A 22,237-nucleotide genomic window follows, 5' to 3' on the forward strand; every position below is an offset into this window, starting at 1 on the left:
AAATCTCTCTATCAGAAAGCCCCTGGGACGTTACCTAGGAGAGTGTGAGGACAGACGTGCAGACCATCCCGGAGGCAGGGACAGGGGACATGGCTTGGGGAGGACCCTCCTGGCCTATAGCATTGATGGCTTGTGCTGGACTTCTCCATCTTTCCAGATTCACTCTCTACCTTGCTCCTTGTCCTCCCAGGAGCGCAGAGAAGACGAGAGAGTGATGCTGGGGTATTTAGTCCATGTGCGTTGGGCCAGGACTGGTAGCAGCTCTGTGGTTACTGGCCTGGCTTCTGCTCTCCTGGGTGGTTTCCCCACACCCTGACCCTGCCATTGTGGGTTATTAGACCTTCTTCAAGTTATCCTGATTTGAGTGTGTCCTCTGTTCCTGCAGGGACCCTGGCCGATGGGGTGGAACGCCCTTTTCTGTGCTCTTTTGGTCCCTTCTTGAGGTCAGAGTCTATGCTTATTCATCACTGTGTCCCCACACCTGGCGCAGTATTTGGGATGTGGTTCGAATAGCTAACTTTTCAGAGCACCTATAATGTGCCAACACTGATACTTGTATCACCCAAGTAATCCTCACAGCAATCCCGCAACTATCACCTTCATTTTACAGGTGAGGAAATGAAGATCCAGAGAGCTTGAATAGCTTGCCCAAGGTCAACATGTCAGCATGCGGCAGATCTGGGGTTTGAACCCAGCCAGGGTGACTTTTGAGCCAACAGTATGCCTCTCAACCCTGCTGTTGGGTTGCCTTTCTGGTTGTTGTTTGTGCTTAGGGGATGATGTCTATTAGCCTGGGGAACCAAAAGAATCTGCTTCGTTGCCCACTCAGAGGCGCAAGTGGAATGGGCAGAAGGTGGAATGTAGGTCACCATGGCAACTGGCTCACCTGGTCACCTCACCTGCGGAGCCCTTGGGGCCAAGCTGCTACAGCAGGCAGAGAGAGGGCTGGGGCTGGCATGGGGCAATGTTTGAGGCACCAGATGCACTGGGAGGACTTGGAAGAATACCAGGTGGGTTGATGAGGCAGGATGTCCTGGGCAGAGCTGGGGCGAGCTTCCGGAGGCAGGTGGGATGAGCGGGGAAACTCTTGCCTGCGATGGGAGAGTTTCCTAGGCCGGGTAGCCATAGCTGTTGCCCTTGCTAAACCTGCATCCATGGAAGGTAGACCAGTCCTCCGAGGCCTCCTCCCCCATTTGTCTCCGGCTCCAGAGCCCAGGGTTGTAGTCTTGACTTCAACCCTCCCTCCAGGTCTGTGGCAGCATGCTGCTTTCCAAGGCTGTCGGAGCCTGGGGTTCCTTGTCTGCCACCACTGGGGCCCTGAGGGCTGGGGTACTTCCATTTTGCCGGCTGTAGGATAGGAGAATGGGCTTCTCCTCCCCAGGTCCCTGAAACTCCCGACTCCCCAGGGGGCCAGGGCAGGACTGGATAGAGTGGATAGGTCACCTGTCTGTGGTTTGTTGTAGGCCCTGACCTTCCTGACCAGAAATGAGATCCTGCGGTGAGTTGAGGGGTCCCTTTCCCTCCCCTTGACCTGAGCTCTCATCCTGGTATAGTCTCATGCTGGTCCCTGGGTGTGGGCCCCGCTCAGCACTGCAGAACCCTGGTGATGAGACCAGCAGGCAGAGACAGACCCCAGCCAGGAGAGGCCAATGCCAGGGTTCCAGGGCCCAACTGCAGCTGAGTGAAACCTCAGGCCATTAAGCCACTACGGGCTCCAAGGCAGGATTTCTTCACAGAATCACAGAAGTGGATGGGGCCTTTGGGGTCTTGGGGAGAAGGAAGAAAGGACTTAGGAAACAGGTCTGGAGCCTGGCTGGATAAACTTGGGTCTGCTCTAAGCCCTGGCTCCCTCTCCAAGCTTCTCTGCAGAGTCTGCCATGTGTCAGACACTGTGAGGGCCCTGGGAGCATAACAGGGAGCAGCCCGCAGTGCCCGTCGTCATCAGGTTACCATCCCGCAGGGAAGGCTCTGGACCAAAGACAAGCGTATTGCAGTGAAGGGCTGCAGACACCCTCCTCATGGGATCGCAGAGGGCATGAATGGCACAGTGTGTGAGTGCTTCGTCCGGGTCTAGAAAGGGGGAGTGAAAATCTTATGTGATTCCTTCTCTTGCCCTGCCGTCCACTCGGCACCCCTTCCCTGGCCCAGCAGAAGGCAGGCGCTCAGGTGGACAGAGGCGAGCAGACAGGCTCTTGCCTCAGGACCCCCAGGCCCAGGGACAGGCAGGGATGGGCTCCTGGCCGGCTTTTGTGAGTCTCACTTGTTAGGTATGAATTGGAAGCTGAGGGACACCAGATATTTGAAGAGAACATTTAAAACCCTGCATTAAATCACATCATCATAACATTTCAGAACAGCGGAGATAATGAGAAGATGTGAAAAGCTTCCATGGAGAAAACAAAAACAAAAACAAGAGACATACAGAGGGCCAGGAATCAGAATGGTTTGGGACTCGGAAGACAGTGGCTAAAGACCTTCAAAATTATAAGGAAAAAATTCCAATCTAGAATGAAGTCATAGTTAAACTAGTAATCAAGAGTGAAAGGAAAGTAATGATTTTTTTGACATGGAAATTATTTTAAAAAATGACCTCTTATACATCTTGTCTGGGGTAATGGAGGATGTGCTCCGTTAGCAGGAGTAAGTAAACGGTGTTATTTTGGTAAGCGAGACTGGTATACCCAGGATGTTTCCGTTTTCGTAAAACAAAAGGCTCTATACACACACACACACACACACACACACACACGACGCATGTGTGGAAGGACACACACATGCACGCTGATCATAGGTTAGCTTCTTACAGGGGGCCTGGGGTTGTGCCCACGTCAACGTCAGCGTGGCTGCGTGGTCTGCAAGGTGAAGGGTCAGTGCTGAAATGCACACCCAGTGGCACGTGCAGTGGCTGAGGGAGAAAGTGGCCCAGCGGGGCTAGACTAAACCCCAGTCACTTTTGGACAATTGTCCTATGTGGCCTCTGAAGACATGGGGTGATTTTCCTATTAATGTGACAAAGACATAGAGCCTGGATGACGGTGCCGCTAGAGAGATCTGTCCAGCTGAAAACAGGATCCGAGAGACAGACAGACACAAGTAACCTCTGGACGAGGGTGGCTCTGCCCTCATCTAACACTTTCCCACCTTCGTATCAGTGCCGTGCAGAGGACACAAAGGCCTGGTCACCAGATCTGCAGATGACCGATGCACACAGCGGGAGGGGCAGACCACATGTGACACACTCGAGTCTCGGGGCAGCCCCATCCCAGTCCCGGCTGCCTCGGCTGGGCTCTCCAGGAAGGGGTCTGTCCACCCTCAATTTCTAGCCGGTGGGGATTTTCTTTCACAGCTGTCCCTTTCGGTCTCAGCTCCAAGTCAGCTTCTCCCCGAGAAGTCCCTGACTTCCAGATGTCCCTTTGGGCTCAGCGCACAGGCCCTTCCAGGTCCTTGTTTTCAGCCGTGACCGCAGACTCCGAGTCTGGGCCCAGACCCCAGGAGGGCACCTGTGGCTTCCTTTAGACCTCCAGGGTTGGAGCCCAAGTCGGTCTGACTCAGTCCGAGCCATCTGGACTGCTCGGCGTCGCTCAGGGCCTACTCCTGTCACGGTCAGGGGCTGCGCGTGGGTCTGCTCGGGGAGACTAAAGCTCTGCCCCTAGCCCCGCATAGGCTGACCCGGCCATGAGGGCCACTCGTTCCTCTTAGCACCCCTGAGGTCCCAACACTTCCCGGCTTCCGGGCCTCGTCCTGGCTGTTAGTGCCTGGCTCTCCCGGAGCACCAGAGGGTCAACAGGCAGCGTGGTTACGGGCTGGCTTCCCGGAAGCCAAAGGGCTGGGTTGGAGGCTCAGTTCTGCCCCTTCTAGCTGTGTGACTGTGGGTGAGTTTCTTTGCTGGGCCCATTCCCACACTTATAAAAAGCCTGATATGAAAGTCCTGGACCCTAACCTCACATGGTTGTTATTAGGACAATTAAATGATCAAATGCATGTCAGGGGTCAGAGCAGCACCGGGCACGTGGGTCCATGCTGACTAGGGGCTAGCTGTTATTTTCATGCTTTTATTATCTTTTTCTGCAAATGAGGAAACTGGCTCAGAGAAATGAAGCGGTTTGCCCAAGCCACACAGCTTGAAAGGATCAGATCATAAAAGCCACCTTTTCAGGCTAAAGATAGGGCTATTTATAAAATGCCTGCAGGCCGTCCTGTAGGGCAAAGGACTACTGACCCCATGGCCCAGGGAGCGGAGCCGGAAGAAAGGAGGAGAAATGGAGGCTGGCACAGTGGCTGTGTTCTTAGCCCTGCTTGCAAGAGAGGAACATGAAAGCTCATGGAATGTAGAGGTCCTGGCCCCCACCCTGGCCTTGAATGAGAGTCTCTAGGGGTGGGTACGGGTGCTTTCACCAGCCCCCCACATGTTTCTAACGTGGGACCCAGCTGAACATCACTAAATAGGGCCTCTGAGGCAAGGGTGCAGAGAAAGGTACAGAAAGAGCCGGAAGAGGCCTGAACCGGAGGCAGTGGTGGTGGGGGTCACTAAGTCTCTCATTTTACAGAAGGGAACCAGGCACAAGAGGGGCTGTGGCAGGTCCAAGGTCCCACAGAGTGTGAGCTGTGGGGCTGGTCTCCCCTGTCTCGGGCCTCTGAGCCCGCAGACAGCCCCTCCCTGCGTCTGGGAGGGAGCCACAGCACGGGCTCCTTGATTTCTGGCAGGCTGAATGTGTGAGTTTTTCAAATGGCTTTGACTCTTGAGTCCATTAGTGATTAATTCAGAGTTCCATTTAGAGCTGGCTGATCCATATTTGGAGGACGAGAACATTTTGTGGCAGCCGAGATGCAGCCACGATTCATCTGCGGGCAGCCCACCCACTCGGTGGCCTGGGAAGGCATGAAATCCGGGCAAGGCCCTCCCCACAGCACCCCTCCCCAGAAAGCTCTCCAGGGGGGCGGGGCCGAGAGACTCGCACCTGGGGGGTGGGGGGGCAGATCCTTTAGGGGTGGGCAGCAGAGCCAGAAGAGCCGGGTGTGGGGTTCGACTCAACTCTCTCTCAAGCTGTATGACTTTGGGCACACCCCTTAAACTCCCTGAGCCTCAGTTTACCTTTCTTTAGAAATGATCACTCCTGCACCTGTCCCACAGGAATGTTGGAAAAATCAAGGAGAAAACGTGCTTGCACGCACCCAGCCCAGAGATTTGGTAAATGAGAGGAGGGGGTGGCCGTGGCAGTCACCCCTTTCCCCCAGCAGTGCTTCTGACAGCCCCCTTCTCCGGACTCCGGGGAAAAGAGCTTTGGTGTCTGCAGCTCTGGATTTAACACGCACCAGGGTGTGGCCTTAAGCAAGTTATTTGACCTCCTTGAGCCTCAGTTTCATCCGAGAAGGAGAGAGAATGGCTCCTTCCTGTCATGCAGGTTACGTGAAAAATGTCCACGAGCGTTGACAGCTCGCGACAGGCACTCCCGGTGGGGAAGCCGGGTGCGGCCCGGGGAGCAGTCTGTTCTGGGCGCTGGCCATCACGGCACAGGGCCTCCGAGAAGTCTTGAAAATTAGTGCAACTTACTGAAAGTCAGTCTGCTTTTTCTCTCCTCAGGCCAGCAATTCTAACGATGACAGTGATCAAATAGTCCTTTTGCCTGGAGCCAGCCGCTTCAGCCGCCCCTCCTGCCTCCCCCTCCCCTCATGGGCCACTGGCCCCTCCAGGGATGATGGCCTGCCTTTCCTCCTCTCTGCTCTTCAGTGCCCCTCATCCTTGCCTGGAGAACGTTTCCCCTCACCTATCCCGTCCCCCGCTTTCCGGCTCCCTCCCAGACTTGTCAGAGCAGTCTCTGGTGACAGTCCAGGGCCCCTCACAAGGCTGATGAGGCTGACGGAGTCTGTCCTTCACGAAGAGCCATGCACCATTCTGGCTCCTCTTTTCATGAGTCAGCACAGAGCGGTGATGGGGATTATCTCCCCGTTGGGCAGAGTGAGGATTGGAGCCTAGGTCCCTCTGCTCAGAGAGGTCAAACAGCTTACCTTGGACCGCAGAGCTAGTGGGACAGAGATCCTGGTCCAAATGGGTCCCCCTGACTGATCTGGCAGCATTCCAGCAGGAAGTGGGGAAACAGGCAGCACCCTCAGCTGGGGGTCTTGAGGGAAGGAACTGCTCACGGAGGCTCAGGGACTGGCCACTGCTGCCCCGAAGGCCTGAGGTGCCCAGTCGAGAGCTGGAGCTGTGGAAGGTAGAGGGCTCAGGCAGGCACGGGCAACGCCTGCCACCGCTGGAGGGGGGAGGGAGGGACAAATCCCCACCTGGCTCTCTTACCACTTCCAGTTTCTGGCAGGTGCGTCCCTTGGGCCAAAGCCATCCAGAAGCATCTGGAAGCCAGAGGGCAAGAGAGGTGGGATGCAGCACAGAGATCGGAGTGGGGCCTGGCCAGGAGGTGGGAAAACAGAAGCGGAGCACAGACACAGCGGGTGTGCTTGCTACGTTCCTACGGCTGGGATCTAAAGCACATTTTTCCAGTCGGTTTGCTGTGAAAACATGAGAGGCTAGACGGGGAGCAGATCATGGCTCTGAGTTATCCTGGTGTGGGGCCTCCATGTACCACAATCAGGGCCCTGGTGGGGCAGTGGGGTGGCTCCCTCTCTCCCTCCAAATCTCCACTTGTCAAATCACCCTCTGAATTCTTCACTGAGTCAGTTGTCCCTCACTTCCACCAGATTCATCTGGGTCAAGACACCGAACACCCTGCAAACGACGTGAGGGGCTGTTAGTCACGCATCCCTGAGTATGAATTAGCTTGCAGGTGCTCACCTCCTGGCCCTAAGCTGAGGTGAGAGGTTGGACAGTGGGGACAAGAGAAGGCAAGGAGGCAAGGGGAGAAGATGATCTTGGAGCGTGAAGGACCCAAAGGGAAGAACAGAGGGCAGGCCCAGGGACCCAGGTCTGGTTAGAGGTGCCCCCCATCAAGGTCTAGGTCTGAGCTCTGAGAATCAGGGCACAGGGTGTCTGAGCTGCAGGACAGGAACACAGACAGGGACTTGGAGAGGCTCGGGGATCGGGAGAGGCAGGTGCCCTGCTGACCTCTCATTTAATCCTCGTGTATTTGTGAGGGGAGATTAGAGGCCCAGGGTGGGGGGGGGTCAGAATGGTGCTCAAGGTCTCAGAGCTACCAGGTGGCAAAGTCAGGACTTGAACTCAGGTCGGTCTGGCTCTAGAGTTTTTCAGCAGCCTGTGGTTACCCCCCACACACACACACACTCACCCACACAGTCACACACACACACACTCACACGCGCACAGTCACCTGAAGGAAGGCCCTGCAGCCCCATTGCGTCAAACCCCCACCATGGCCCTTGTTATTGCCCATTTTCCGGATGAGGAAACTAAGGCTGAGGAGTGAAGGTCACACAGCTGTGCAGGATCTGGGGTTTGGGTCTCCTGTGTCCCAGGCCACCGTGTCTCCTCTCCACTGGCTGCCTTGGTCACCAGTCCTAAAAGACCCAGGAGCCGTGACCAGGGTGGGGTGGGAGGGCAGGAGGATGCGGGCTTGTGCTCTCCTGGCCTGGCGCTCCTGCCCTCACCCCCCATGCGGCCACACGGCCCCCTCCCCCTCTGCTCTGTCCCTCACAAGCAAAGCCGCCGGGACAGTGTGGGCCTACAGTAGAGACGTTGATCTCCGGGAGATGAGGCTGGTTGCTTAGTCCTGCGGTCTGTGGAGACAGCCTGTGGGGCTAGGGCTGCTGTGTGGCTGCTGGCAGCTGGGCTCTAATCCTGGCTCAGCCACACCCACCGTGTGACCTCTTTTCTCTGGGCCAAGGGCGGGGCTGGGCAGATGGCCTGGGTGGCACGCTGGCTTCCGCAAGGGCCTGCTGGCTCGTCCATCTGTAAGGGAGGGACTGGACTGAGTGACCACGGATGTCCCTTCCAGCTCTGACATTCTAGAACTAATACTTGTGGAGTGTATCTCACGCTATAAAGCACACTCGTGTACCTTTCCTCATGTCTGCCTCATCTTTGCACACACACCCCCCACTGTGGGCTGGGCACACTGGAGTCCTCAAGGATGTTTCTAGAACAAGGATGTCTAACTGCCTTTACTATGTCACTAAATCATAAGTCCCCTTCCTCCAGATAGGCCAGCAGGAGAGGGGTGCGTGGTCTGCCGTCCCCAGCTCACTATGCCTCTCTTTTTAGCATCCATGACACCTTCCTGAAGCTCTGTCCCCCTGGGAAGTACTACAAGGAGGCAACACTGACCACAGACCAGGTCAGCTCCCTGCCAGCCCTGAGGGTGAGTACAGCATGGGGGCGGGGTGGGGCGTGCCACTGGGGTCCATGGAGGGGTCGAGGACACTGGCGGGGGGGGTGGGCACTCTGGCCGTGGGGGCATCTGGTGGCAGGCTCTCTGGCGTAGGGCCCAGCAGGCATGGTTTCCCAGCACTCAGGACCCCCTCAGGTCTGGCCTCCCTCTATCCTTGCATCAGTCCCAGAGGCAGGACAGGCGTCACTGCACCATTTCTCAGGTGAGGGGCTGAAGTGTGTGGAGACAACGGGACTTGCTCCGGGTCTCATGGAGGAAGGGGCGGGCCTCGCTGAGGCTCCCACTGGCCCTGCTGGCTGGTCCTTCAGGGCCCGCCTGTGATTCCCTTTGAGCCTCAGCTTATGGCCCACCGCCAGCTTCCTGCTGACCATTTACCCAAACTCCCCATCCAGAGGACCCTGCACCGGCTAGCGCTCTCTGCTCTCCTTTATGCCCCAAGCCAGATAAGTGGGAAGGTGGGGATCCCCTGCACAACCATTTGGGCCTTGGGGAAGCCAGGGTGCCACCCCAGTCTGTCTGCCCAGACCCCTCCTCAGCCCTTTTCTGCTCAGGCTGCCTCAGTGGACTGGGGGTTTTCTAGAAGGACTGAGAATCTTCTCAGTTTCTTCCCTGAGAAGCCAGGAGTAGGCCTCGGAGCCCAGGGACTCTCATCCCAGCCTGCCTCCTTCCATGTCCAGATGTGACTACAGGAAAGAAGAACACGTGCATTTCTGTCCTTGTCACCCGTATCCTCTCCCCCTCAATTGAGCCAATCCTCCCTGACCTGGCGCCTGATAGATGAGAGAGGTGGACCAAACGTTCATATCTTCTCCTGGATTTCCCCGCTTTCCTGGGCCAAATCTCATAACCCATATACCCCGGATACATACATATACACACACCCTGCCCTTGCTAGAGCAGAGCCCTTGAACAAACCTACGTCTCAGTCTTCCCACCTATGAAATGGGGGGAATGGTGGGGGTGGCTGGGACTTGTTTCCATGTGCTCCCCAAGGCTCCCTGCACTCCACAGGCTGTGCTGACACGAGCCGTCCGTGGCCCCACTCCCAACTTTTAAGGACCATCTTGAGTTTTCTGTTCCTGCTGTAAAAGGCCCTGCCCTTCCCCCAAAGCGCCTAGAAGAGCCTGGAGGTGTACCATAAAAGGGCTCCCCAATCACTTCTACGATTTTTAATTAAAATGTGTACAGGGCACAGAGAGGCGATGTCAGGTTAACAAATCATGGTGGTGTCAGCCTTCCCGATGTTTCGTTCTGATCTCAGAGGAATAATGGTTTAAATTTGTCATTGTGCAATGAGAGGCTCCTGTCTGGAACACGATGGGCCTGAGAGCTGTGGGCACCTCTTGGAAGACGTCTACGGGCTCTGGGGCGGGGGGGGGGGGGGGGGAGACGGTCCTCGGGGAGAGATTGCACAGGTGAAGGGGCACGCATTCAACTTGGGCCATGTGGCCTCTCTGAAAAATGAAGCCCAGAGAGGGAAACACCTTGCTCAGACCCTGTGACCGCAGAGCCTGACCCGGCTCTGACCCCACTTCTAACCGGGGCCTCCACCTCTGATCAGGGGTTGGCTCGGTGCTGACGGTGTGCCTGGGTCTGCGAGGTGCCCTGGGGGCTCAAGGGGAGAACGTGACAGAGACCCACCCTGGAGGGCTGGCGTGGAGGGTGCTGGGAGACACGTGGGCCAGCACTCCACACGGCCCCAGAGCACCCTAGTCAGGCCTGGGGTCTCTGTTCTGAGCCCCCAAGGAGCAAGCCCTGGACTAGCATCAGAGCGCTGGGTCAGGGCCCCGGTCCTTCACTCCACCTGTGACCTCTGCCTCTAAGCCTGAGTCCCTGTCTGTGAAGCAGCGTGTCTGTCCCGCGCTGTGCGACGGCAAGTGCAGGGACGAGCCACCGGCCTCCGCACCAGCGCTGTGGCGGGAGGACTCTGGAGGGGGTGTGGGCAGCCCCAGCCCACAGGGAGCACCGGCCCGGGCCACCTCTGGAGCGCTGGACGCCCAAGCCCTTCCCTGGACAGTGGCTGGGAAGGGAGACGGGGTCTTGGGACAGCCTACTCTTAATTTTACTTATTTCATCCTTCTAAATGGCCATTATCCAACTCTATTGTACAACTGAAAACCAGATCATTGTAGGAAAACACAGAAAAGCAAAAATATAATGAAAACCGTCAGGTAGCCCACCTCAAAGCATGATCATGAGGACCAACTTGCCTTATTTCCCTCAATTTTTTCTAAGCAGATATTTAAGTGTTTATTAAGTGTTTATTGGGATCACATTGACTTTTTTTGGTACATTGCTTTTTTTTTTTTTTTTTTTTTGCCTTCCCCTTTTGGTTTCTTTGTTCCTTTTCCAACTGGTTCTGAACAGCCAGAACCATCTCATGAATTTAGGACACTGAGCCACTGCCACATCGAGAGAACGAGGGGACAGGACACTGGGCCAGGAGCAGAAGGGCTGGGTTAGAACTCACTTGTCTGCCATGTGATCTCAGGCAAGTCACTTCACAAGAGGAATGATTCGGGGTGGGAGGAAGCAAATAGACCCCAGGCAAAGAAGACGGGGTGGGAGGGGTGCTGCGTGGAGCCTGTTTTCCTGCAGGTGTGAGGCCTGGTTCTAGGTGCTCCCAGGTATAGCCCTGGGCCCAAGGACGCAGGTTTCTCGACAGTATGAGGAAGCACTTTCTAATCCGCAGAGCTGTGTGCGGAGGGCCTGAGCTCCCTGTCACCGACAAGCGAAGCACCCGACAAGCATTTAGCTGGTTACACTTAGGTATGAACAAGAGGCTGAACCCCGTGCTTGGTCCCCTCTTCATGGCCCGAGCCTGTGGTTCTGGCTCTGGGACTCGTTCTTACTCTCTGTTGTGTCAGCATGGTATGTCCCAGACTTCGGACTTTTTGTGGTCCAATAAAATTAAAAAAAAATTTTTTTTCCCTTTTTTTGAGGAAGAACTAGCTAGAGATGCCAACTTTCTAATTTTGCCAAGTAAGGACATTTAAAAACTATGTGATCCACAATCACCATCATTTCATTTTTAAAAAATGTTCATTTTAGAGCAAATATATGAGAAGGATCTAATCCCAGGCATAAGAGCGGTTCTTTCCACACACATCTCTTCTTGTCCTTATTTTTCTACTTTTGCTACCGGTCATTAAGCACTTTGTCACTGACCAGCACTGGTCCTCAGACTAGCTTTTGGGGATTTAGATCTAGGACTAAATTTCCCTCCGTGTCTTTCCAATCTTGGTCGAAGGGGGAAGCTTGCTTCCCAAAATGAGCAAGGAGAGGCTTCCTGGGGGGTGGGGGCCTGAGTGTCCCTGTTGTGTCCTCTGCGGGCCCAGTGATGGGAGCTGTGTGACTCACACTGCCCAGAACACATCTCTGGAAAAGGCTGTGAGAATTGGGCCCCAGGGAGCTCCGGGTACAGCTATAACTTGGCTCAGGCGTTTGAGTGGTCTGGGAAGAAAGTCCTGTTTTCTTAACTTGGATTCACTGGTGGAAAAATGGGTGGGTTAATATTGGGAAGGGTCTGCTCGTCAGCAGAGAACAAGGCAGAAGAATGGCCTGGGTAGCAGAGGGCAGTGGGAAAAACCTGATGACGGGGACACAGTGGTCCTCTTTCACTCAGAAGTTCATGTTTTCTCTTTGCGGCTTTCTTTGGTGTATTTAAAAGCGAATTAGCTCAATGTTTCTGTTCTTGTAAATAATGACCTTGCTTTCTGTAAAACTTGGATGAGTAGTGGCACAGTGTGACCTGGGTTTCTGGATTCTGGGCCCAGGATGGCGGTGGTAGGACCTGGGGAAATCCCGAGGTCTCAGAGCCAGTAGGATGGAGGCTACTCTGGTCTTCCCCCCCTTCCCCTCTGGGGTTCCCGTGGGCAGGTGGTCTGTGCACAGCCTGGCCTCTACTACACTTCCCCCCAGCATCAGCTCTGTAAGCACAGAGAGGTTAGGGAACCTGCCTGAGGTACCAGGAAGCTCTGTGGGTATGGCTCCAGAACGTTCAGCTCCACATCCTTGCTTTCTACCTGCCCCCAATGTTTCTGAACCTTTCTGATGCCTGCTGTAGGCTGGGCCTAGCTGCTTAGAATAGCTTGTGAAGAACCCACTCCCAAGGCTTTCAGCAAATCAAGAGTCCTCATGCTTATTCAGGCTTTCGAGAAATTACCAGAGTAGCAGGGGCAGGGATGGGAATGTATTTTTTTTATTTAAGTTTTTTTTTTTAATCAAAGTTATTTATGCATGCCAAGTTATGCATGTCAAGTTGCCCTCTGGGGTCATCCTCATTTCCCTTCTCTGGAAAGAAACCATTTGTAGCTCTTAGCTGGTTCTTGGTTCTTGCTTCCGTATCTCTGGAGAGCACTCTTGAATGGTGCCTTCTTAGTATCTCAGGCTTTGACCTCATCCTAGAGAAGAGGTTGAGCTCTTCCCTCCCCCCATATGACCCCCCACATGACTCCCATCCCCCCCATGACTCCCATCCCCCACATCACTCCCATCCCCCACATCACTCCCATCCCCCACATCACTCCCAGTACAGGTATATAAGTATTTCGGTTAGATGGGTATTCAGTGTTTATGTTATGATGGCTACATATGCTACTCGAAGCTGAGCCAGGAAATAGACTACGGTTACTTTTCCCTGTCTGCACGTTTTCTGTTGTTGTCTTTCCCGCATGTAATCATTGTTTTTGCTTTGTTTTCTGTGTACTTATCATTAAGTTGACACCAAACCTCTGCTGATCACCTAAAAATCTCCTCTAATTAAAGGCTTTCAGAACTGACACATTTTCTGTACGTTGCATTTTCTTGGTGAAATTTCTCTTGGAGCCTTAGGAGCCTCGCTAGTCAGGGCCAGGGGGCCCTCCAAGCCTGGTCCATGTTGTCCTAGGTTCTGGTGACTTCTCCCTTGGATCTTCATTCCCTGTCTTCCTCTCTCCGTGTGCTCCCTTGCTTGGGTGGAGCGCATCCTCTAGTAGCTTCCCGAAAAAGGGCTCACGGAGGTAAATGTCTTGCCCCCTTACATATACCTTACATGGCTGATAATGTCTTTATTCTCCCCTCGAACTTGATTGAGAGTTTACCTGGAGCTGACCTATCAGCTGGTTGTCATTTTCCCTTGCGTTGGGAAAGCAGCGCTCAAGTGCATTTTTGCTTTCACTGTTGTTACTGAGCAGTCCAAAGCCTTTCTGTTTCCTGACCTTTTTTTTGTAACTCGATTTTTTTCTTTCTGGGAACTTGCAGGCTCTTCTCTTTGGCCCCAGGATTCTGAAATTCCCAATGATGTGAGGTGGTGTGGGTCCTTCTCCCTGTGTACGAGGCACACAGAGGACCCGCTCAGTCTGGAATGTTTCCATGGATTGTTTTCTTTGATAACTCTCCCCCTTGTGTCTTTGTTCTCTCCTTCTGGAACTCTAATATCCTGCTGTTCTACATCAGGGATCGGCCTTTTACTTTTTATCTCCTCTCTCCTATTTTTCATTTTCATCTCTTTTCTCTTCTTTCTGGGAGCTTTTCTCAACTTTATCTATAACCTTAATTTAGTTTTTCACTTCTGCCCTTATGCTTTTAATTTCCAAGGGCTCCTTTTTCCCTCTGTTTTAAAATAGTATCTTCTTTTTCCTGGACGCAATGTCTTATCCACCCCACCCCACCCCGCCAGCTTGTTCGGGTCTCCATCTTCCGTGTCAGGGGTCTTCCCTGGCTATCTGGTAATCGTCCGCTTGTAGTAGAGGGTAGGGGGCTGGTAGCTGAAGAGCTGTGTCAGAGCTGGAGCCCCTGGGTAGGCTTTCGACTGGGAGCTCCCCCAGAGAGGGAGTGGGTGGGGGGCCCATTTCTTGCGGTCTCCCTAGAGAGGATGGGAGGAAAGTTCTGAAAGGAGGGCTGCTGGGGTCTCAGACTTCATCGCTTGTATATTTATTTAATCCCCAATTCTCAATGTGGCTGACACCCCCCGCCCCGTACAGAAAGCCCCTATTAGACTCTCCAGAGAACAACCTTCCAATCTGGTGCGGGGGCTGGGGAGGGCCAACCACCCAGAGTCCAGCGGAGGGGACTAGGACTTCAACGCTTTCCACACTTTTAATCAATCCTCCTTTTCTAACCTCTATGTACTTCCAGTGCCTCCAGGTGCACCCAGTTCCAGAGCCTTTCGAGGATCCTGGGGTGTAGAAAAGGCTGCTGAGCAACTTTACCCACTGTGGGCTCAGGGGCGGGCTCTCTCCTGTCTGCCCGGTCAGTTACCGCTTCTCGCGTGTGTCAGAGCGCTGCTGTTTTATCGAGTTCTCTCTGTTTTTTGTGGGTGATGCCTCTAAGAACTCCCTTTACTGTAGTTGTAGTGGGTGTCAGAGAGAGTGAAAATAGATGCAAGCGTTCAACCCGTCATCTTTACCCAGGAATAACACCTGCATTCCCGACATTCAGTAAAGCATTGCGAAAACAGCCTCTCCTCCCTGCAGCTGCCCCCAGAGCTGCCCCGCTCCCCGCTCCCCACCTCATGAATGCTCCACTCGGCTGGTGTCCTCAGCGCTCCAGTGCGGCTCATTCCTCTTCCTGTCCCCATATCACCCTCCAGCTGAGCCAGGCTACTGGGGAGCCCCTCCCTCCCCAGGACCCCTGGCAGATGACACTTCTTGTCCAGCTGATTTCATTACCAGGGAGAAATTCCCACAGCTGAGACATATTTGTGGCCTCAGCCTCATGGATGGTGTTCTCACACCTAGTTCTCATCTATTTACCCTAGAAGTAGTTATTATTTACCAAGCGTTGTGCACTGAGTGAGGTCTCGGGGGCTTCCTTTCTTGTGGAATTCTGGGTAAAGAACAGACAGGAGAATCACAAACCATGGGGGCTTTGCAGAGCTCAGATCCTTGACCCCAGTGCCAGATGCTGTGCCCCAGATGGGCACATCTGGTCTCCGGGGGGGGGGGGCATAGTGCTACCTGGAGGGACCCCAGCCCAAGACACTTGGTCATCTCTGTCAGCGTCTACTCCCCACTTCTTAGGGTGCTGAATGGCTGCTGGGGTAGCCAGGCAAGTCTAGGCACCGCTCCCCGAGGGCCCCGGAAGGACCTCCCTACTGCTGTCCTGTGGCTGGTCCAGGGCTGGGGCTCGGCACAGAAATGCCTGCAGGTCAACTCTTCCAGCAGCCTTGGCCAGCTGAGTTTTTATCTGAATTGACAGCTGGGGAAGCAGAGGGTCAAGGAGGGGAGGCAATTCGTCTAGTGAAAACTCCGCTACTATAAATGACCATCTTGCTTCGCCTTTCAGAGGGCTGGAAGGGCTCCCAGAGGCCCGTGGGTTCCCGAGCCCCTTTTCTACGGCAGATGGCATGCCTGGAGAGATTGTGAATCCGCCTGTCCAACTGAGCAGAGATTGGGTGGGTGGGAAGGTAGTACCTGGATTCGGGGAGTCTTCCTGGTACATTTTTTAAAATCAATTTTGTCAGAGCCTTGGTGTGGCTACCCCTCACTGTACCCCCGACGATGGACAGGTCTTTACCACTGAAGAAACTGAGGCCCAAAGACTGCACGTGCAAGGTCGCAGGGCCAGTCAGAGGCAGAGCCAAGGCTGGAACCCAGCTGTCCTCTCCAGACTAGGCTGTTTCCTTGCCTCCCCTGCTGAGCTCCCACCACCTCCGAGGAAGATCCTGTTGAGGTTAGACCCCTGGGAAGGAACTTGCCTGCCTGCTCCTGACCTTCACCTCTTGGCTCCCATGAGCTCAGAGCAGTCCTCTGAGCACACGTACTCAGCCAGAGGGCAGAGCCGGGAGCGCTGAGGGAAGGCTGCATGCAGGAGCGGCTGTCTGACCACCCACCGCCTGGACCAGGACAGCTGGACCCAGCGGTAATCCCCAAGCTGGATTTAGGCCACTGGCCTGGGCCCTCCCTCCCCCTCAGATGTTCTCCCTGGCTTGCTTACAAAGGAAGCAGATTGGATGGTTGTGGCAATACTGCTTTCCAGCCCCAAATGCCGACTGCCATGGGTCACGTGCTTCATGGTCACGGCCCCTTTGCATGCTCTGCTGCGTTTGAGTCTCGCAGCAGGTACATAAACCACAGCGGTACAGCCCCATTCCACAGATGAGGGAACAGAGACCATGGGAAGTTCAAACACACCCAAGGCCACACAATCACAAAAATACTTCTGTTCTTTCTTCTCCGTCTTCTGGGGGCAGATGAAGTCAGAGTCCCCAAGCAGATCACCATGCATGTGTCTGGGTGCAGGTGTGGCAGGAGGAGGAAGGAAGATGGGAAGGAGCTGGTGGCCTGGACAGTGGGCGACTGAGGGAAGAATGGCTTTTCCCATCTCTAGCTGAGATGCCTTCCCCAGGCCTCCCTTGGCGACAGATCACACGTGTGTGTTCAGTGTACTGGGGAGGCTCATACTGAGGCCCAGCTCATTTCCACAGCCCAGCGTCTCAGGTTCCTGTGGCAGGCCTGGGAATTGCCTGAATCCCAAGTCCCCAAGCCACGTCCCCCCCTAGTGCCCAGACTCCGGAGTGGGACAAATACTCCACTGAGAAAGAAGAGAGAACAAAGGGGCAGCCCTGGATGGGAGAGCACCCCAGCCCAGCCTCCCAGGCTCCCACCCAGAGGCCCCACCTCCCAGGCCATGAGGTCACTCTGAGCCTTTGATCTCATAGGAGAGAAGTAAGCTGGCTCTCAGACACCCCCTCCCAAGATAAATGCTGGGTGCTGATCAGAGACCCAGCGCCTCCCCGGAGGAGCCGGAGACCCAGGGCTACAGGCACGGCCGCTGTGGTCCACTGGGCAGAGTTCCGGCCAGCTGGCCCCCCGCCCCACCCTCCCCACCCACCCCGAAATCTACCCTGTGCCAGGCCCTGTGCCAGGATGCCAAGCACACGCCATCTCATTGAATCCTCAGGGTAGCCGGTCACAGCGGGGAAGCAGAAGAGCAAAGGGGTTAAGCAACGGGTCCACAGTCACACAGCTGATGAAGGGCCGCATTCTCCACCACATGCTCTGACTCCCCCTCCTCCCAGGGGGAGGGTCCCGACTCCGGAGGCAGAGGCAGAGCTGGGAGGGCAATTTGGCAGCTGGCTCACTCCCTGCATTTTCAAGCATCATTAGATCTTTTTCTGACAACTTCATCAGTTAGCAGGGCTCAGAATTGGCAAAAATCCGTATTTAGACATTCAGCCAAAGAATTAAGAAGTGGCTGGTTTCAGAAAAAGCTCAGTGATGTGGGAAGCCGGCTCTGCTGTGGGTGAGCAGTCAGCAAGAGAGAAACAGCTCTGGCCCCCGGCGTGGGTTGCACTGTTGGCACCGGGGGCCTTGAGCACACGTCCTTGCTCACCTTGGGGCCTCGGGGTCCTTATCTTCCAAACGGGTGTGATCAGACCTCCCTCACAAGCGGTTAGGAAAGCCTGGAAGGTGGGGAAGGGCTGCCCTTGCAACTTTCCCCTCTGCGGACTCACCGGCTTTGGGTCAACTTTGGCCTCAACTGTCTATCTGGACCGCAGGGCAGGGCGTGGATGACCCCGGCGCTAAGCTGGGGCTGCCGGGGGGTGGGGCCTGTGGGGACGTGGCCACGGAAGCCCCTCCCCCAGTGCATCCTGATGGCAGTTGCTGCAGCTGCTTCTGGAAGCGGGGTCGTGGGTAGCGCTCCCTACTGCTCACCCCGCAGAGGTTTGTTCAACCCCTCGTCAGCCCCGGGGAGGGGTTCTGTTTCCCGTGCTGAGTGTGAGCGGCCCCTCTGCCACCTTCTGTGTCACATCTCACGGACCCTGGAGAGTAGCCCCTGCTCTGGTCTCCAGGTCAGACCCGCATCAGACCAGGACTGTTGCCCCCAAGTCCTGCTCCCCTTGCCTCTTCTGCCTTTCTCATGCAGCCAAAGCCACTCGGGCCTTTCATGGGCTCTGACCACGATTCATGATTTCTCCCAGAGCTCCCAAGAGCAGACGTGGAACCCTTGAGAGCCCTTGAGAGGCAGTTTGGCATCGTGGACCAGGCAGGCCCGGGTCTGAATGCTTCAGCAAGCCGCTCAAACTCTCAGAGCTTCGGCTTCCTTACCTTTACGCTGGGAACGACAAGTCCCCTTCTCAGGGCCTATCAGGATCCAGTGGGATGCGCGCTCCAGCCCTCCCCCAGGGGTCGCATCACCTCAGCGCCTCTCCCTGTGACAGGCACCCAGGAGTCGAGGCAAAGTGGCCAGCCCCGCTGCGGGGGGGAGGGCATAGACTCTAGGGCAGGTGGAGGGGCCGTCTGGCAGCAGGGCTAGCTGGTGGCAGGACGAGGGCTGGGACTGGGCGCCATGCGGGCACTCGCCCCACCGGGCTTTCTGCTTCTGGGAAGAACATTTATGAGGCGAAGGTGAGAAGTGAATCTGGATTTCCTTCCAGAGGGGAGCGTCCTCCCACCCTGCTGCAGGGGACACTGATGGGACCATTTTCAAAGTATTGCTTGCGCCCGAGTTCCCTGGCGGCACCCAAGGGAACAGGCTGTGGAGGGCCTGGGGACATGTTTGTCCAGCACCCTGGGCCCAGGCCTGTGTCACGGAGTCTAAGATAAACAAACCCCCTCTCAACTTTTCAAGAGTCCTGGTCCCAAGGGCCCCTCTCGGCCTGCTGGCTGGAGGCTTTATTCCACTCATGTCTTTTCTGATAACTTCATTTGTGCCCCCAGAGACCTCAGACTTGTTTAAAAATAGAAAAATAAACAACATTGTTCCTGAAATGCCCCCCCACTTTGGGCCTCCTAACGAGGTGTTGGCTGGGCTGGCCGGGGCTCTGTTCCCAGGATTTTCGACCCTCCACGGGCCTCGGGCCTGCTGCCGCCTCCACAGGGACCAGATGCCCCACAGCTCGGGAGGGCTTCCCAGTGGCATACATCACGGTGTGGAGGCCGGTGTTGTGCAGCCCTCCCGGGGCTGTAGGCCACCGCGGCTCCACACAGCTGGGGTCGGGGATGCATTCACCCAGGTGCAGAGGGGCAGGCCAGGCCCAGCATGGGCCCAACCACAGAGGGACCTGCCAGGGAGATTCCCCTCCTCTTAGCTCGACCCCTAAGGAAGCCACAGGCCCCTCCGTGTGCCAGGCACAGGCCCAGACCCCCAGGACTCTGCCCGCAAGTCTCCCAGGCTGACAGGCCTGTTGTTGAAAGTCCTGGACCCAGGTCTGCAGTTTGTGGAAGACTGGCTTTCCCCACCTGAACAGTGGCCCTAACGAGAGCAGCCGTGTCTAGCCTGGAGGGTTTTTATGAAGACTGGACAAGAGGAGGGAACGTGAAGATGCTAAAATGGTCTGAAGAGGATCGCAGGTGGCCTTAGAGAGGAAGAGCTTCTGGAAGGAGGCAGTGGCTTTGCCCCTCTGGCCTCACAGCCGGGGGTTAGACGGAGGGGGGCAGCATCTCTGGATAGCCACCAGGCTGCTAGAGGGACCCCAAACCCCACCATCCGGAAGGCAGCTCAGAAACGGGCATGTTCCACCTGAAGAAAGACTCAAGAGGACGTGACCCTTTTTAGGTATTTGCTGGCAGGTGGAGGAGGAATTGGGGCAATTGGATCGGGTTAAAAGTCCTAAGCAGATAGTGCTTTTAGAAGCCAGAGCAGGCTCATTCAGAGAGCAAGCCGCTCGTCCCAGAGTGCAGTGCGAGGGCCATCAGGCTTCAGGCAGCAGTGACCCACCCGTCCGGGACATTGAAACAGAGATGATCGATGTCCTTCCATCCCCTGAATGTCCCTGCGTCCAGAGCTCCAGCCAGGAGAGGGGTCGTCGTCCTCTCTCTTTCTGCCTGAAGCCACACGCCAGAGGGAAGTGCTACCAGCAGGCCAACCCAGTGTCAAGGGGACACTGAAGCCGATGTCTAGACCCAGACACCAGTTCTCAGGTGGTGAAGATCAGAGATGGCAGGAGGCACCCACTTCATCCTGCTCCCTGGCCCCTGTTGTCCCAGAGCCCCTCCTTTGTCCACCACCCCATGAGTGCCTGCAGGACTCAAGTGCCCCCCATTTTCAGGAGGGCAGTCAGGGAGAACAGCTAGTGGGCAGCTCTGGATCAGGGACCAGTCGGTCCCTTGTCGGCACGAGCAGTGCCCTGCCCGGCAGGCGGGGCTTCCCTCTGCATTCTGGGCAAAAGGCCTCCGGAAACAGGGAGAATCCCTGAGGGGAGGGGAGGCTGCCCAACAGGGCCGGGCGGTTGAGGTGACCCCACCTCTCTCTGCAGGTGCCCACCTCCTCAGAGAGGTCTCTGAGCCGGCAGGGACCATGAGGGACAAGAGAGGCCAGGACCACGGTGCTCTCTACGTCATGCAGACCAAGACAGTGGGACAGTAACACAAGGAAGCCGGCAACACTGGTATAATCCGGTAGAATTATCAGGAAACATGCTCCCTCCCTGCTCGGTATCAACCTGTGGCTTTATACTTTAGAATGCATGTGGAGAGATACAGACAGACACCAGGAGATGAGCCACAGCCTTCTTCCACCGAACTTCCATTCCCATCGCAGTTTCCTTGCTGGCCTGGCAGGAGTGCACCCGCCAGCTCCTCACGGGGTCTGAGAGCTGAGTCCAGCTCTGCCTGGGGCCCAGCCCTTGCCCTGCAGAGAAGGAAGCAGAAAAGAGAAGCAAAAGCCCCTGCTTCCCACCTCCTGGGAAGGAGAGTTTGCACTCTTAGCAAAATGTCTCGGAAGTGCACTTTTCTTTTTTAACTCATTTTTTATTTATTGTTAAAATGGTATGTCCACATTCAAACACATTTTCCAAAAAACAAATCCCTTGGCATCCCACCACCTGACAGAAGTTGTCTTTTCTTTTATAACCTTCTCCCCCAGGGCACACTTTGTTTTGCATCACTGTAGACATACAGAGATACAATTTTATTTTGTGCTTTTTCTCCCATTAGGCGAAAATGTGTTTTTTCCATGTTGTTACATAGTCCGTGTAATTATCATTTTAATGGTTGCATAATTGCATTGAGTTCTGATTTACTAAGCTACCCTCTCATGGCAGGACATTACCATTGTTCCCAGTTTGGGATTTTTTTTTTTTTGCTACTATAAATAATTTTGCAATAAACATCCTCATGTGTTATTTTCTTCATTTTAGGAAATTACTTTCTTAGTTTAGATTTTCAGGTTCCCCTTGGAGGCATGAGAGAGATAGGGCCGTCCACTTTGGGAATTTGAACTACGCAGCCATTAAGATGATAATTACACTGACTACGTAGCAACACGGAAAAACATTTATGCCTCAAGGGGGGAAAAAGCACAAAATAAATGTAAAACCTGGGCTCTTAAATATCCCTAAGCCAAGCCAATGATAAAAGATAGAACCCTTGAGACCTCTCTCCAAGTCGACATAAAGGTCACTTTGCATGAGGTTTTCTGATGGGCAGGCGTGTGTTGGGGTCCTATCCATTTTCTCCATCCTCCAGGAGGGTACAGTGTGAGTACTCGCTCTGCATTTCCTGCTGAGAGGTGGCAGCCCTAGCTCCGGGGTCTCCTCCTGGGGTCCAGCTGGTGCCGTCCCGAGGTCAGGAGCTGCTGCAGACCCGGGTGCCAAACTCTACACGCCTGCTGTGACCCAGCATCGGCTCTGCCTGCCGTCACCACGACCTCCACCCCGGCCCCCAATGCCAGGATTCCTAGGACATTTTCCACTCCTCCCCTTGCTCCTTCTTGAGCCGCCATCTCCATAGCCCGTTGCTCGGAGCTCAGCCTGGACCCGCCTGCTGACCCCAGAGTGTGACACCTCTGTGCACATTTTCTCCCATCTGGATGCAGCGTCTTCCTGGGACACGCTCCATGGCAAGAGCTCAGCTTTGAGGGTCAGACAGACCTGGGATCAGATTGCCGCTCTTCCTCTTTACTTGGTTAAGATCTTTAACCTCTCAGCTCCCGGGTTCTGTTTATTTATACAATGAACTGACGGATACCTACTGCGCGGGTCCTTGCAAAGAGTAGACGGGGTCGCACGCGTGAAT

At 55.1% G+C, this 22,237-nt stretch overlaps 1 protein-coding gene across 2 annotated transcripts in view; it reads left to right on the forward strand.

Moving 5' to 3' along the window:
• The first annotated feature begins 956 nt into the window (after positions 1-956).
• Positions 957-22,237, forward strand: part of CIB4 (calcium and integrin binding family member 4) — a 46,572-nt gene continuing 25,291 nt past the window's right edge. For both annotated transcript variants that reach the window (XM_045808898.2, XM_087863213.1), the window contains exons 1-3: positions 957-1,010; positions 1,464-1,498; positions 8,171-8,267. In XM_045808898.2, coding sequence (XP_045664854.1) covers positions 957-1,010; positions 1,464-1,498; positions 8,171-8,267 — 186 coding nt within the window. The remainder of the gene's footprint in view (positions 1,011-1,463; positions 1,499-8,170; positions 8,268-22,237) is intronic.

This window comes from Ursus americanus, chromosome 7 (assembly GCF_024610735.1).
Source record: "Ursus americanus isolate L20-20 chromosome 7, mUrsAme1.1.p, whole genome shotgun sequence".
In the NCBI taxonomy this organism is placed as follows: domain Eukaryota; kingdom Metazoa; phylum Chordata; class Mammalia; order Carnivora; family Ursidae; genus Ursus; species Ursus americanus.